This window comes from Rhopilema esculentum, chromosome 20, assembly GCF_057945365.1.
Source record: "Rhopilema esculentum isolate cy_ngs chromosome 20, ASM5794536v1, whole genome shotgun sequence".
Classification (NCBI taxonomy): domain Eukaryota; kingdom Metazoa; phylum Cnidaria; class Scyphozoa; order Rhizostomeae; family Rhizostomatidae; genus Rhopilema; species Rhopilema esculentum.
The window spans coordinates 13,059,345-13,072,901 of NC_142834.1; the positions used below are offsets into that span (position 1 = coordinate 13,059,345).

General features: G+C 37.3%; 1 protein-coding gene across 1 annotated transcript; it reads left to right on the forward strand.

The window, feature by feature from the left end:
* Positions 1 to 13,108, forward strand: LOC135687028 (uncharacterized). The gene is made up of 8 exons (XM_065203457.2): positions 1 to 180; positions 1,231 to 1,357; positions 1,760 to 1,860; positions 2,454 to 2,575; positions 3,051 to 3,177; positions 3,623 to 3,798; positions 4,542 to 5,103; positions 7,538 to 13,108. Exons 1-8 carry the CDS (start codon positions 30 to 32, stop codon positions 10,312 to 10,314), a joined length of 4,143 nt encoding a protein of 1,380 aa, XP_065059529.2. The 5' UTR covers positions 1 to 29; the 3' UTR covers positions 10,315 to 13,108.
* Positions 13,109 to 13,557: the final 449 nt, after the last annotated feature.

Genomic DNA, 13,557 nt, shown 5'->3' on the forward strand with positions numbered 1-13,557 from the left:
CGTGCACGTCCCTATCATCTGCCGTCAAAATGGCGACTTTCAACGCCAAGTCCTTCGAGAAGAAGTTAAATGCGATGGACTTGTCGCAAACAAGCGTGCAGACAGTTTCATTATGGATAATACACCACAGGCAGCATGTCAAGGAAATTCTTTCGATATGGATCGACATGATGAAGAAGGGTAATACTTTAGTATAACTAACTGACTTTGCAAACCGACAACCGTAAACCGTGGCCTCTTTTACCAAAGGAAGCGGTATGCCAAACTAGGCCGGTAAAATATTCTGAAGCTACCCGTCGTAAAATTTTCCGTTTCAGCCTTATTGTAGGTTGTTCTTCGGGAAATGCAATTGATCTAACTGCTTGCCATGCTATAAACCCTCTATGTCGATTTGCAAACTGTTCAATTGCCGAGGCATAAAAAGATTAGCATTAGCAACAACCCGTTGATGATCCGCCTGTATAGCGATTGCTCACATTGGTACCTAAAACAGTTTCCACATAACTATGAATAAGAACAGCTCGGCATATTGGTGGAAAGTTTGAAAACTGCAATGGCTTTGAGAATTTGTTTTACATTGTTGTTTATTGATGCTGCCAATTCTGGAATTGAACATACACGATATGTTAATTAGTGACCTAAAGTTGTACTGCATCTAAATTTTCTCCCATTGGCTTGTTTTCTCAGAATAAAGGCTTAAATGCCCAATTTTTTTCAGTGAAGACTTAAAACTCCTATCAAACTGTGTTTGCGAGCAAAAATATAACATGACTTGATGATCTTGCAACCATATAACTTTAAAGGAGAATTTTGCACATGGAGCCCTTGACAATAATTACATATTTGTATCAGGTGACAGATGCCTTACTCAATTGCCATTTGGGTATTTAATTCAGATTAAAAAACCCCTGTAACCATCCCAAGGCAGAGTTCTTGATTTCCTAAACATCTTTGATAATCTTGATGCATTGCCAAAATTCAGGGCAAAAAAAGAATTTTATTGCATGCTGAAATTTGTTATGTCTAAACAGAAGATCCGGCAGAGTTTGTTTTTTTTCTAGCAGATGACACCAGACACAATTGATTTTCAGTTTGTTATTTCAAAGATCAAATTTCCTGAAGTTTGTGCTTAAAAATATTTTATTTTTATGTGATTTATCTTCCTTGTTGTACTAAACATTTGTTTTATATATTTGTATCAGACTCATTTCATAATCATTTGATTTTTAGGCAAAACAGACAGGAAGTTGGTGCTTTTCTATTTAGCAAATGATGTTGTACAGAATAGTAGAAAAAAGTCAAAAGAACTTATACAATACTTTGGGAAAGCATTTAGAGAAACAATTCCTTATATGAAGTATGTATCGATTTCTATTGAGTTTTTCAATTTAACGCTTTGATTTTTTATTTGAGTTTGTGAATTTCTATACTGATTTTGGATGTTAAATGTTAATTTTTGAGATGCATAAATTTGTATAACATATAGTGTATTCTTCACTAAAATTATGATATTCTTGCTGAAAAGGTTTTTACTCCCAGGGTCACATTGATGTTCATTGATTATCTTCACATACTATGGATTTTTTCTTTGAATTTTAGTGCTTGTCAGCCAGAAGTCTATATTACATAGAGCGTATCATATATTCAAGTTATCTAAAGAGCTATTCATTCAGTCTGCTGTTGAATAACTGCTGTTGGTGTGTTTATTTTTGCTTTCACATTGGAAAATATATTAATGACTTTTTCCTTTGATTTTAAGCGAAAAGAAGATCAATCTGCAGGTGGAGAGGGTTTTCAAAATTTGGGAAGAAAGAAAAGTCTATGAAAAAGACTTTGTTGACAAGCTTCGTTCATTGCACAGTAAGTTTTGTTTTCATCAATAGTTCGATATTTTTGCACATAGTATATAAATTATTTTAGATCACATTTCATACACCATAAAGATTTGAATTATCTTAATGTATATAATTTGAAATATAGATGATTTGGGCTTTCAGTTAATGAATTTGCTTCCAGTATATAAAATTCTTGAACAACCTGAACGAGGAATTCCTCTCCTTGAAATTATGCCCTGAACTTTTGGGAAACATTGATGTATGAAATAAATTGTTCTTGAACTTTTTAGTTAGTACAGTGCAAAGATAGTACTGTGTGCTATCCCATCTGTGGACATCTTAATTAAAGCGTTTGAAAATTCTGCCTGAGATACCAAGGGTCACTAGCTAAACCTATAACGGTACACATTATAGTTGTTGAGCCTTAATCTAAAAGACATGTCTTGTGCTTCCAACATACTGCAAGAATTGCACTCTAACATACGTTTATACCACAGCTACAACTCAAAATAAAAGCAATTTGTCTTATATGAGTTACTGTATATCTTATATGTATATGTATAGAAATAATATGATCTTGTGAATTTTTTTGTCATGCTTTCTCCTTTTGTTTAAAAGCTTCAGGTGGTGTTAAGAAAGAAAAGGCAAAAGTTTCAGAAGCATCAAAAACCACAGAAAAAGTAGTTGAAAAGCTGGCCAAACAAAAGGCAGCTGCTAAGCCCTTGCCTTCTGACTTCAAAGTATGTTTAACATTTTTTTTCTTGAGAATAATATATCATACAGCTTTTCAATTTTACTTGCCAATGGGTTTTAATGTAGACATAAGCAACTCTTAGCAATATTTAGATTGACTGTTTATCGATAACCTAAAGATCTTCAAGCATATCATGCCTTCCTTGAATTTTTTGTCACCTTTTGGATTCTAAATGTTATTGGGTAAGCCCTTTCAGTTAATATATGGAAATCTCTTTCAATGAGCAATCCATGAAACTATTACATTTTTAATTAATACAAAATAAAAATTTAAAAGAAACAAACAAGAAAAAATAATAGTCATATCCATGTGTTGAACCACCCACTCAATATTACCAGGACATTTAATTGGAAAGGGCTTTGCTGTTTAAGATTTTGCTTCCTTCCTGTTTTTATGCATTTAGAATGCAGTCATAAGATCAATTTAGTATTTTATGGCATATTGATTTCTCTCATTTTCAGATGTCAGCTGTTATGAATATGATTGTCAGCATGAAAGAGTTAGAAAGTGAAATTAGCACACAAGATAGTCAGATGTCTTCCTTGAAAGTTGATGCATCAGATTTGGAAGCAGTGAAGCAAGTTAAAGGTGTTTATTGGTTGTTGGTGTTTATTGGCTTGAAGGGGTTTTGGACCTTAGTTGTTCAAAAGCATAATGGCAATGTAAAAAGCAGGCTTTTTAACTGAGAGTGAAAAAGGCCTTCTCAAATATCAAGCTTGTGCATTTTTCCTGTAAGGGGACTTGTTACATGTTTCTTGTGACACACATGCTCAGTGCCCTTGCCACTATTACCTCTTTGTGAGGGACAGTTTGGTTTGTTATTATTTGATGTACTAGACTTTGCTTGCTATGATTATGTTGTTGCTATTGTTCATGTCTTGTTTGTTGGTAATGAAAAATTGCAATGATATATGACATATGTATAAATATCTTTTCCAAGTTATTTAGCACCTTTCTTCTCAGTTTCATGCAAAATATTGAATAATTAATTGTTTTAGTATTTCTAACTTCAATCTTTTTGTTGACTTTACAGATAGATCAGGTGTAAACAAATTTGTAAAGGAGTTTGAAGAATCCAAGGAAAAGCTTGATATGTACTGCAACAAGCTAAGCAGATGTATTAATGACAAGCGAGCCTTGATTGACATGCTAAGTCACAGTGAGACATACTATGATGCAGCATATGAGGAAGCAAAGGTTATTGTTCATGTGAGTGGCAAGTTTGGCTATGTTATCATAATTAGTATCAACAATGTCATCATCATTGTCATCATTATTATTTGTCATCTTAATCCTAGTCGATCAACGTCATCAACCTAATTAATGTTTTTCCCAATTATCATCAGCAACACAATCATCATTGTAATTATTAGTATGATTATTGTTAAATTGACATTGTCCTTGTTTACACATTGGGTGAGGTATGTAGAAGTATGCACATCAATCACTGGTCAAAGTGAAAGAGACACTTCAATTCAGTCCGCCTTTCATTGAAGCACTAACCCATAGTAACCCAAGCAATCCTTGGAATATTTAGATCACAACTGGATTTCTAAACGGAGAATTTCAAGCAAATTCCTTTAGTCTGAATGCTCCATGTTGCACTGAAAATGTTTAATGATCTAAGTACCAAGACATGTACTGTACCTAAATGCATATATTTAAGTACCTGTCACTGTTTTCTAATGCCCAGACTGCCTGTTTTGTTGAGGTGTCCTTTCTTGCCTCAATGTATTTCAATGCAGTGGCGGACACTTGGGGGGGCGAGGGGGGGGCGATCGCCCCCCCAATACTTCAGAGAACAATGGTCTTTTGTTCTAAAACAATGGGAAATGTGACGTCATCTTATTAAAACAATAGGCTTGCCCCCCCAATATTTGACCAAGTGTCCGCCCCTGTTTCAATGTTGTATTTTACGTATATGTCTCTTAAGAAGCTTCTTTTCATTCCAGGCCTATAAAACATTCGGCAGTAGACTATCTTCGATGAAGCGAAAAGTAGAATCTAAAGTAAAGAAACTGAAAGTTAAATGGGAGGAAAAGCAAAAGGAGAAAGAAGAAAACAAGAACTCCAAACCAGAGTATGAAGTAGAACCCATTTCAGATGCGGAAGAACAAAGCGAATTTCAGGCAATCGGTGACCTTGTTCAGTCTGGACTCCAGTCATTGGCTGCAAAGAAAACCGAGTTGTCTCAACCAGAGGACCCAACTGTAGATAATATCGCCCTCTTAGACATGGACCTTGGCAGTGATTCTGAAAATGAGACCCCTGATGGACCACTTTACGATCCATCAAGTGTCATGTATGATCCGAACGATGCTGGAAAAGATATGGGAGATAATTCGCAGCCTTCAGAAACTGGGGATAGTTCAGATATGTCCCTTATAAACATTCCAAATCCAGAAGATGTTTTCAGGAATATTATGGGACAAAATGAGTCTGCACGCTCATCAGCTCTGAAGCCAATGGGAATTATGATTGATGGGAAGTTGCAAACCGTTAGTTTGTCAGATGGTGAGTTTGTCTAATAATTGTTTATTTTTTACTTTGTTTTCCAAAACATCGGTTCAAGTTATGTTTTGAAAACTCTTAAGTGCATCTTACACAAGCTTTTAGGCATTTTCTTTGTTCACTCTGCTTTCAGTTTGTTTTTTTCGGAGGACGATTAAAATATTTCCCCCATTTTCGACTGCATTTTTAAAGCGTTGAGCCATGTTGTTCCTTATCTTTATATTTCATAACCTCGCAATTTTTCATTTCCGTCTTTTCTACATACATTTGAATGCCTTTTCGTGCGTCTGTCAAACAATTCTTTCTAGTTTCTTTTTCAAAATGCCTTTCTGTTGAAAAATATTGTTATAATGCGAGTTATTGTATACCCCTTGCTGATAATTTCATGTTCTACTTAAATTGTGACAGAGTTACAAGAATCTCACAAGCATATTAGAATTTTTATAGCATACGTAATATTTTGACTGAAAGAAAAACCCATTCAATGAGTCGGAAACATCCGTGATAGTTCTATGGCTGAATATTTTCTGGATCTCTTGGTCTATGCAAATTTTATTCAACACCACGTATCTTAATCACGGGAGCCTTTTCTAAAAATATCGTACCTGATTCACATCTTAAGTTTTCCATTCTGCATTTGAATCCACCGAAATATTTCTTGTTGATTTGCTCTTCGCCCTTTTTTCTTGTTTGTTTTAATGTATCGATCTTTTTGTTGCTTTGTTTATTTCTTTTCCCTTGTTTATTTTTTCCCTTTCTAGTTTTTTTTAATGTTCGACAATTTTTACATTTACTCGGTTACTTGATTTGTTTTTGCATTGAGGATGATTTTCAAAAATTCAAGTAAGGCTTTTAAGAATGAACCTTGGCGCAGAGAAAAAATGGATGAAGTTGGGATCAGAATAAAGGGGAAGGGCGTGCAGAGGATAAATCAACGGACATGGAAAATTATGCAGTGCAAAATTTAAATTAGATTACGTGAAAAGGGATGAGAATACGAAACGTCAACAAGAATTGGATAACATTCCTAGAATAGCAGTCAATGTAAAGAGAATAGCTTTCAAATCAATTTTTTTGCTACTTCCATAGTGTAGGTTCTCCTTGATTCAAAAACTGCTGCCAATTAACAGGCCTGGCCGTAAGACTTTAAAAAGGGGAGCAGTAAACAGCTCTCCTAGTAGTATTCAGGTGAGCTATAAGAATAGAAACAAAGGAAAAATTGATTTCAAGGAGAGCAAGTTTGCTTTTTAGAACAATTTAGGAGAGCAATCTGTAGCTCCCCTCCAGCGTTTGAGGAGAGCCTGGAGGGGAGCAAGAGCCATGGCTCTCCACAAATGGCCAGGCCTGAATTAAGTGTGCCAACAATGTTCTCACAAAACATTAAGATATCGTAAAAGTACGACTTAATACATGGAAGTTGAATATTGTTGCGACGTTTCGAGCATAACTCTTCATCAGATCAACGCCACATACTTGAAAGCAGTATAAATTGATTTCGACTGTCATGATACCTAAAATACTGCGTATGCAAAAGTATTGATCAAAAATTATTTTGATGTTAATTGTTGCTACTCACAAGTATATCAATCAAATTGAATATTTTCAGCATTCATAACCTGTGCCATTTAAACATTCATGTGCACTTAATTTGTCTTTTTTGGCCCTACGTACGATTTTGTATGTAGTACTGATAGCCCCAAGCGCCTTTAGGCGTGTTGAAACAACTCGTTTCCCTATTTCTGTTGGGTTAATCAGACTGACACACCTGATGGCTCCCACAGATTGACACGCGAAGAGGTGAAATGTAACTCCTACCTTAAAAAAGGGGGTGTTGTCTTAGAGCAGAAAAATGGGGAACATGAGTGTCAAGAGAATGTAAATAAAAAAATGTCCCCACATATGGATGGAGACCGTCTGAAAGTTTTAAGAAGCAAGTTTTAGGAATCATGAAGCTAATATTTTTAGAAAAACATGGCAGGGCTAGAAAGTCGAAAGAAAACCTGAATTTTCAACTACGAGTTTTCTGATATTTCCCTATGCTCACCTTTAAAAAACAACCCCCTGCTCTTACAAATACTCTAGAATCAAACAACTATGAGATAGTTTGATTAGTTGGTGACAAAACCAGAAAATTTCATCTTTTTCAATTTTATAAGAAGTCTTGAACCATATATTATGGTTCTTTTACAAAAAGGCTACCCTTATCTAGGTAAATGCCCCAATGGGTGGACGGGGTGGAATACTCACAAGCTGTGATTCCCAAGAAGAAATTGAAAAATTGGGGGGGGGGGGGTAACTCTCGTGGATAAGAAATAAATCCATATACTTTTAAACTGTCATCTTAAGTTGCTACAATTCAGCTTCCAAATGTCTAAATATATCAAAATATATCTCCCATTGCTGTTATTGTTTAGCTAAATCCATTCAAATTCCTTAGGCAACATGATCGTTGGAACAGAAGGCCAGCAAGCAAAAAGCATCGTCCACACAAGCATAAAAAATGCATCATCTTTGCGAACAACTTCAAATACAGTTACTGCCTCTGTTGTTGCAACGGAGCCCTCTGGATCGTTACTAAATAACGAAGCAATGTCACCTATATCAGATGATTCTGTGCCTTCGCCGGAAGGCACACCAGAGGGGCTTGTGCTTGAAAAAGATCAGGCACAGCAGAATGACGTCATTAACCAGCTGACTGTATTGCCATCATCATCAGCCTTTCCAGCCATAATACAAAGTAGCCAGTTCCCTGTGAGTGGTCAGTTTTCATTGGTAGACAACAGCACTTGGTCGACAGTAACAACTACTGCTCCTTTGAATAGCCTTGACATGGCCCCAAATCCCCACCTTGGTGGTATTTCAGACTTACCACCGCCGCCACTGTTCCCTGGCCTAGCCAATGCAGCTGGTCAGTTGTCCTTTGAGCAACAAATCCAAGGATTTATTGGAGACCAAGTTCCTATTGGCTCTTCAATCGGCCAGTTGCCTCAAAGTAACATCCTGACTGACCAATTTCAAATGGGTTCTACTGGCTTGACGTTTTCACAACCAGAGCTTTCATTTCAAATGCCAGTTTCGGAAAGTTTCCCATCAATGTCAGCAGCATCATCAACAACGCCAACGCAGGATGAATCAGAAGGGAATACAGTTCGACCAATCGATATTTTGAGCCAGCTTCTAAACAAAGGCAAGAAATCAAAGAAAGATCGCAGTTCAGAGAAGTCAGATAGATCAGACAAAGAGAGGTCGCATAGCAGCGAGCATGGACGAGATCACAAAACTAAAGAACATGGTAGGCACAGGAAAAGCAGCTCCAGCAGGAGACGTTCTGCTGATCGACACCATTCTTCTGAAGTTTCAAGTGAACATGGAGAATCAGGGCATAGCTCTTCTAGAAGATCTCATCATCGCAGAAGGTCAAGAGGGCATAGCAGAGAAAAGCATTCGCATACTGGTGATAGAGAAGAAAGAAGGGAAGAGTCCGTTGATGATAATTCGGAGGATTCGTACTTGAAAAGCCCGAAAATATCGCGAATGTCAAGTGAACTATCAAACGATGCGGGGGATAATAAGCTTTCTGTTGATGCTAATAACGAACGGGTCACACCAGACGATTCGCTAGATAACAGACCCACGACGATTTTCGATAGAAGACGGGCGGAGCGGGAACAAGCCACTGAAATGGGGAAGACAACAGACTCTAATCGCTTGAAAAGAGAGGGTAGTCACCTTTCTGATCTTACTGAACTGGAAACTGACAATAATGATGAGAAGTCGGGCCGTCCAAAGTTGATTGCACAGTATTCTACCGATAGTGATGTATTCATTCAGCGACAGAAATCGTTGGACGGGCAAGCACAAAGAGACGATTTTCAGCTCAACCAACAGGCACCATGGGCTCAAACAGAAACTCCTCAAAAGCATGATAATTTCTATTATAATGCTCAAAGGTCTCCCACTCCTGAGATGGACAAGTTCCAAAGCGATCCTGTGAGCCAACTGCCTCAAACTTTTGTTTCTTCAGCACTTCAGCAACCGGGGGTCTTTGTTCATGCTTCAATACCTCAATTTGATATGCAGCCAGCTACATTTACAAACGAGTCACTGCTAGGCTCCCAGCCTCTGCTGAATCTAAGGCCAAATATTCCTACTTCTGTTGATGTCAGACCCATCTTCCCGCAGAGCTTCCACCAGGAGACCTCTAAAGACCATGCGTTGCAAGGGGGCTTTGATATGCACACAAACTTAAGCCAGTCTCCATTTTTGCAAGGAGAGCAGTCGTTGTCGCATGAAAATAGGGGAGCATTTCAACAGCAACAACTCAGCCAACATGACTGGGACCGACATAATGTTAACGAGGGGCTTGCCTACCAAACAGAGCCACAACACAGGCAAGATGAAAACATTCCTGGATCTTCAAATGATTTACGATTTCAGGCAGTCGAACCACAAATGGCTTCAATCATGCACTTTAGTAGGCCAGCTGATATTGTAGAAGGGGGCTTGCAACCGGCAAGCTCGCCTTTTTCGCCCGATCGTCCGCTTCCTATGCAAGATAATTCATTCAGCTCTGCAAATCAGCACATTTTTAGGCAAGTGAGACCAGGGTTGCGTCATGAAGTGCCGCATATGTATCAAAATCGGGGGGTAGATGCTTATAATGAAATGTCATCACGTGGGCGTCGCCGTGGGGAATCATCAGAGTTCAATGTTGACATGGCGGGAGAGTTTCAAAATGACATGATTAGCCAAAAGGAGCTAAATCAAAGTGGTAATTATAATCACAGAGAGGAAAGGGAAGAGAGAGGCTTTCATAATCAGATGTCGGAAGAAAACTTTAGAGACTTCTCCGGAAGACAGAACATAGCTCAAGCAGGACGTTTAGGATTTGCACAAGAAGATGATGTAACATCTAGACATGCTAATGTATCTTTCGCTAAAAGAACCCATAATGACAATCAGATGCCCCTAAACGGGATAATGCGGGGCCAAAACCAGGATATGGGAGAACCCTTCGAAAACATGGGACAAGGCTCTCCAGCTGCATCACATCATATAGGGAATAGATTTAGGCACCCAGGACAAGGCATGCGCGGACCTCGTCCATTTAGGCCAAATCGACCTACAGGGTTTCCACAGCAACGACCTCGATTTCGACCACCGCTTAGGCCTAGATTGCCTCAAGGATATGCACCAAGGCGACCGGTATTTTGATGCCAGATCTGTGCGTAGGCAATATATCGACCTGTATGTAAATTATATTTGTAGCTTAATTTTGTTATCTTGATGTCGTTATTTCACTGTTGATTATGTGAATGGTATGAGATGAATAAGCATTGTTCCCCCGTTTTCCTGAATAGGACTGGCAAAAATTTCGTTTCCTTTTGTAGCACAGCAAGTTTATTTAACCCCCCCCCCCCCATGTTATTCATACGTTTCTTTAGGGCGGTTTCTGTTTCAAAGTCCCATTTACCTTTGCAAAGCGTTAAGTCTGCGATGATTTTGCATGCACAATTAGCAGAGGTCTTGGCTCCAATCAATTTTTTGTCGTTGGGACGCTCCAACCACCAACAGTAAAAAGCTACGACGTACAGCGAATTTCTTTTGTTAACTACTGTTTTCGTTACGAAAACCAGATGTCTTAAAATGCTTGTTGAATTTTGTGGCATGATACCATCAGTCTGTATTGGACAATTTCAGTTACTCTTGTTGATCAAGTATGAAAAGTTAAAACATTGAAAAACGAAGAGCACATTTTAGCCTGCCTCTTAATGAGCGTCTCGCAACATATTATTGTCATGAAAGAGCCCAAATCATATACTGTTATTATATAAAATTCATGATAACCAACCAATGTGATACAGATTTATGAGTGATGAAAAGCGATCATAGGAAACAGCTCAAATCCCAAGACTCTAATCTATATTTACACCTTTGCAATTAGTTGGGATGTTGTTGTTTCGATTATAGTAATTGTTGTTGTTGCTGCATTGTATTGTTCTTGTTTCCTTTTAAATTACCCCACTCTCCTGATTTTTGGAATTTTTGGTCCAGAAACCCAATGCCCTTACAAGACGTTTTCCCTCCAAGCTTGCCACGTGTTGACTTTCTTTTGAGACACCTTATTATGGTACCCACCGTTGTCCCTTTCGGTTGCTAGTTGAAGCTTTGCAGAATAGGAAAGTTTCCCACTGTTATTAATAGTAAATCAAACCAACTATTGTGTCCCTTTAACGCTGTTAAAAATAAATTATACTCCCTGGACAATCCGATGTCTCGATAGATGGTACTTAATGTTTCAGTAGCAGTCTGGTCGTTAGCATTTATTTCAGATTTTTCTTACTGAGTAAAACTGTATTTGTGTACAATTAAATTTTACCTAAGTTTTGTTGGACATTCAAGAAAACATTCTTCGGTCAGTGTTGTATTTAGGCCTTCCATTCGTAAGCATGTTTCCAGTTTTAGAGCAGTTTGATTGGCTTTGTGAAAGATCCATGCACTTTTAGTCATCATTGGCGGACTGGTCCACCGGCCCACCGGTCACAAGGTTCGAAAGTGGGCCTCCTTTTGAAGAAATAGCCCCGTCTTGAAAATAGAAATATTTTTCATTTGGCTTTTGCGGATTAGACATATCGTTAGTTCCTTAGAGCTGATGAAAAACTTTTGATTACACTGCCACAGTTTGGAATTGCTTAGGAATTGCTAAAACTGCATTGAAGAGATCAAATATGCAGTTGGATTACAAATATTTTGTTGCCCAACAGGGCAAAATATATATTGCCAATTTATCGTGACTTTAAAGCTAAAGGGTTTCTGTTGATATTTCTGAGTTTATGAAAAATTGTCGGTTATTTCAGTTATCGGAAATTCAGAACAATCTTTCAAAAATTGTTCTTAATTACCTTTTGCATTCAAATACTTTACGGTTCCAAAAAAGAACATATTTTAGTTGCCATCTGATTTACGTGAAAACTGTGAACAATTCCAGTAAATGAAACAGAGTAACCAGAATACTTTGCCAAAACTTTGTTTTTGAAGCAATCGCATACCATAGGATCTTAGGCATACCGCATTTTGTGTATGGAACAGGATGTAGAGAAGTCCTAAAAAATCTGTGTCGCCCAAGCCTTTAAAATCTCAGGTTCGGAAAGTCGCTTTACGATATCTGGAGTCCTGTATTCATAATTTCTATTATGATGTTCTTTTTTCTTTTTTTTTCTGCAAAAAAGTTTAAGTTACAAGAACGTACTTCTGTTCTTTCAAAGCCCAGAAAAACACCTTCCTCGAAGACTAGGATCAACGTAGAGTTAAAAATGGCATCATGTTTTGAGTTAGATTAAACATTTCGCTAACTTAATGCGGATTTTAACCTGAAAGCAAAATTTTACCACTTTCCCGTGCCATTTTGAAGTTTAGATGTTATCATATATGTAGGAAGTTGTCAAATTAGATCAAGTGATATTCTATATCTATGTTTTAAAATGATATAGGTATTGATATAGCTATTAAATACGTCAATTTTTATGCGTGAAGATCCATTTCAAAAAGGTCCATGTATGTAAATTATGCAAATATGTAAATTTTTAGTAGACAGTTATATGCAGTTTCTTATGTTACACTTGGTGCGTTTTTAGATCAGCCAGTTGGATTGTACTAAGCAATATATTTCTGTGTATGTATTTCTCGAATGGTGGTATGTCTCGATCATGTTTTACTATAAAAACTGTGCCTTTATTGTCATTTTTCCGGTGTAAATATTAATTTATTTTACTTAAGAAGATTTAAATTCTAAGCCATATTAATATTCGATGTTTACATATGTTCATAATGAAAACGTTCGAACTTTGTATAGATTGGTTCTGTTTCTTCAAGAGATCCTCTCTCACTCTACGGCACATTCAATTTCCAGCTTTATTGTTCCAGTTTCAACGGGGACCAGATAAACTACAGGACATTTCTCATTTCGGCGTTGTTAATCAGTTAGAGAATTTTTAGAGTACTTCGTAGCCGGTCTGTGAAATCCTTCAATTTATAATTGGCGGTTAATCCTAGGTAAAGCAGCAAGCAATCCGACATGATCCTAGTAGTGGAGCGAATTCCCCTGCCCCCTTCCTTGACACCACTTTTGGATATAGTGCACCAAAGATTTAAGACCAAGTCAATGCCTTATTTTATTATGTCTGCAATTTCGATTGTGAGGATATAAGGTCTAGCATATAGTCTTGGAAATTAGAATTAATCGTTTTGCAAATGACCATCAAAAATAATGCGGGGTAATATATTTGTTTGGTATAGATTGAACATAAACGAAAATGACAATATATTTTCGTTTCTCGGCGGTATAAAATATTATCATCATCGTGATATTTTCATCATCTGACATCATCAAATGTTAATTAAGGCCTCTCGATGGACTGCATTTTGGTATTTAACCTGAAAGTGAAACAAGCCTCAACA

What these genes read in the sequence shown, in the direction of transcription:
- LOC135687028 (XM_065203457.2), top strand. Translation starts at nt 30, where the DNA reads ATGGCGACTTTCAACGCCAAGTCCTTCGAGAAGAAGTTAAATGCGATG. An exon ending in GATCGACATGATGAAGAAGG is followed by an intron (nt 181 to 1,230) that starts GTAATACTTTAG and finishes TTTGATTTTTAG; the next exon opens with GCAAAACAGACAGGAAGTTG. An exon ending in CAAGCTTCGTTCATTGCACA is followed by an intron (nt 1,861 to 2,453) that starts GTAAGTTTTGTT and finishes TTTGTTTAAAAG; the next exon opens with CTTCAGGTGGTGTTAAGAAA.